The sequence below is a fragment of the Vombatus ursinus genome, unplaced genomic scaffold (genome assembly GCF_900497805.2).
Source record: "Vombatus ursinus unplaced genomic scaffold, bare-nosed wombat genome assembly UNPS02014175.1, whole genome shotgun sequence".
Classification (NCBI taxonomy): domain Eukaryota; kingdom Metazoa; phylum Chordata; class Mammalia; order Diprotodontia; family Vombatidae; genus Vombatus; species Vombatus ursinus.
Window position 1 is genome coordinate 1,488,056 of NW_020953953.1, and position 3,162 is coordinate 1,491,217.

The 3,162-nt window shown below is 65.8% G+C and overlaps 1 protein-coding gene across 1 annotated transcript in view; it reads left to right on the forward strand.

Moving 5' to 3' along the window:
• The first annotated feature begins 1,306 nt into the window (after positions 1-1,306).
• The window catches only part of PPP6R1 (protein phosphatase 6 regulatory subunit 1), a 10,558-nt gene continuing 8,702 nt past the window's right edge, over positions 1,307-3,162 (forward strand). The window contains 4 exon segments of the mRNA XM_027860075.1: positions 1,307-1,459; positions 1,512-1,804; positions 2,271-2,457; positions 2,603-2,740. Of these exon segments, the coding sequence (XP_027715876.1) occupies positions 1,307-1,459; positions 1,512-1,804; positions 2,271-2,457; positions 2,603-2,740 (771 nt within the window).

Genomic DNA, 3,162 nt, shown 5'->3' on the forward strand with positions numbered 1-3,162 from the left:
CGGCGGATCTTTTCTAGAGCGGCTGCGTGCCCCCCCCCCCCCCCTCCTAGCTTCAGGGCGCCTGCGCGCCAGCTCCCGCCCCTTCCCGCCCTCTCTGCGGCTTCTCTGCCGCGCCTGCGCGCCAGCCATTTTGCTGCCGTCTCTTAGCTCTGCGCTCGAGATTTGCCTGCAGAGGCTGCAGACGCAGACACAGGGGCGGCCGAGGCGGACGCAGGAACGAGAGCGGAGCAGCCGCCGCAGCCCCGGCCGGGCACCGGCTTTCAAGTCCCACGCCCACGGGAGAAAGAAAAGGAGCAGGAGGGCGGGGGAGACAGACCGCCGCGGGGCTGCCTCCCGGTCCCCCACCGCGCGGGCCCCCTCCCCCCACCGCGCGGCCGCTCAGGGCGCCTGCGCTGGCCGAGAGCGCGCGCCCACTTCCCCGCCCCCTCCCGCTGCGCGCGCCCCTATGTTCCCGAGGCCGGAGCCGCCGGTGCCCGCGCGCCCAGGTCAGTGACCCCGCCCCGCCCCTTGCGCGGAGGGGGGAGACTGAGGGAAGGCGGGGGAGCCTGGGGGCTCAGAGGCCTCCCTTTGTGGGGGGCGGGGCTGGGGCGGCTCCACCCCCCCGAAGCTTGCAGGGGGTTTCCCCTCCCCCCGGCCAGCGAAGGGCATTCCCGGGAGGCGTTGAACGTGGCCCCCCCCAGCCGCGTCTTCTGTGCAGAACCGATTCTTTCTCGATTCTCCGGGGCTGGGGGTGCAGGAGGGTCCCCCGGCACCTGCGCGGGGCGTGTCTGCGTGCCCCGCCCCCCAGGGGCTGGGGGGAGGGTCGTGGGAGGATGCTGGGGAGTCCTCCCCCGGCCTGGGCAGCTCGGTTGTCATTGGACACGTTCTTTCTTCTTTCTGTCCTTTTCTGGGGTCCGGGGCCCCATTTCGGGGGTCTTGGCGAGTGGCCTGGGGCAGCTCTTGTGCCAGGGGTCGGGGCAGGAGGCAGTGGTGGTCGTCGCTCTCACGCTTCTTTGGTGCTAGTAGCCTCCTGGGGGGCTTTCCCTTTCCTGATCTGGGAGGCAGCTTGCTGAGATCAGGCCTCGAACCCAGGGCATTTCTTAATGTAAGTGTAGAGCTTCTCGTCTGAGTAGGGGGCATTACTGCCCAGCTGGAGGTAAGGTGCTGAGAGGATCCAGGACCCTTCTTGCTGATCTGTGTGCTGGCACAGCCCCCCTGGAAGCCATCAGTGTGATTGGGGGCCCCCCCACACACAGGGGGCCATGCCTCGGGCTCTCAAGGGTGGCCTCTGGCTTCCTTTCTGCAGTCCCCTCCCGTGAGACTTTGCATGAGGGCAGTTGGCCAGAGCGAGCCCCGGACCACGGCCTTGTTCTGGGGGCCCCCTTTGATCTCTGCAAACGTTGAAAACTCCGGGGGGAGGTGGCGGGCAGGTGGCATGGCTTCTGAGACAACCTGCGTGACCAGGCGTTGCTTAGGCCAGGTGCCCCCTCCCCTCCCGCACCCTTGACGTGGGCACAGCACGGGGCACCTAGGCTGAAGTCCCTCGGCAGTCCCGGCCTGCCCCAGCCTCTTGTCTGGTCCCTCCTCCGCAGGGTGCCGTGTTCTGGAAGTTTGACCTGCACACCAGCTCCCACATCGACACGCTGCTGCAGAGGGACGACCTGGTCTTGGCTCAGCTCCTGGACGAGGAGGACGTGCTGCAGGAGTGCAAGGTGCCGCACCCCAAGCTGCTGGACTACCTGCTGTGGCCGGCCCATCTGCAGGCCCTCGTGGACTGGGTCACGCAGGAGCCACCAGCCGCCGGCGACGAGCGGCTGCGGTACAAGTGAGGCCCGCCTGCCCCGTCCCGCTCTGGTCCCCGAGTGGTGGAGAAGGCCTAGCCCTAAATGCGCAGGGCCCGGGTTCAAATGCTGGTTCTGTGCTAGCTCCTCTGGCCGCCCTGTCCGCTCACCCTCCCTCACCTCCCACCCTGCTGCCTTTCCTGCCTTCCCCCTGTGCAGTGTAACTGTGGAGCCTGCGATGCTGAGGGAGGAAGGAGGCGTCACCAGTTAGTGTGCTTGTTTTGGTTTCCTGTATTTGCCTTCCCCCCCCCCCCCCCCCCCGTAAGGGAGGTGTCCTGAAGAATGGGAGGTCGAAGGTCAAAGGTGTTTGCTTCCTGGTCTTACAAATTGGGAAATGGAAACCTAGAGACACGGCTGCGGGCTGTCCTGGGATGGGCCCCTGATTTCAAGGGGAAGTATAGGCGTATAGGCGGAAGCCTGGCGTCGGTGTGACGGCCACCTTCTCTCCAGGTACCCCAGCGTGTCCTGTGAGATCCTGACCTCCGACGTCCCCCAGATCAATGACGCCCTCGGGGAGGATGAGGCCCTGCTGGGCCGCCTGTACGGCTTCCTGCAGAACACAGGCCCCCTGAACCCCCTGCTGGCCAGTTTCTTTAGCAAGGTCATGGGGGTCCTGATCAACCGGAAGACGGGCCAGGTGAGTCCCCGGAGGCCCGGTGAGCGCCCCCGCGTCAGACGGTGACCAGGGGACCAGACGTACTCGTTCTGGGGGTCCGAGAGGAAGCGGGAGGGGTCCGCCAAGGGGTGGGGCTGGCCGCCAACCCAGTTTCTTCTCTCCTCAGATAGTGTCCTTCCTGCGGAACAAGGCCGACTTTGTGCCTTTGTTACTTCATCACATCGGGACGTCTGCCATTATGGACCTGCTGCTGAGGCTGCTGACCTGTGTGGAGCAGCCGCCCCTGAGGCGGGAGGTCCTGGATGTGAGCCCTGCCTCCCCTCTCCTCCCCTCCCCCTTCCCCTTTTTCCTTCTCCATCTCTCTCCCCCTTCCTTCTGCCCCTCCATCTCCCTCCTCCTCCTTTCTCCTCCATCTTCCTTTTCCATTTCTCTCCTCCTTCCCTCTGCCCCTCCTCTCCCCTCTCCTCCCCCTCCCCTATCTCCCTCTTCCTCCTCTCCTCTCCTCCCCCTTCTTCTTTCTCCATCTCTTTCCCCTTCCCTCTGCCCCTCCTCTCCCCTCCCCCATCTCCCTCTTCCTCCTCTCCCTTCTCCTTTCTCCATCTCTCTCCCCTTCCCTCTGCCCCTCCTCTCCCCTCTCCTCCCCCTCTCCTCCCCCATCTCCCTCCTCCCCCTCTCCTCTCCTCCCCTTTTTCTTTCTCCATTTCTCTCCCCCTTTCCTCTGCCCCT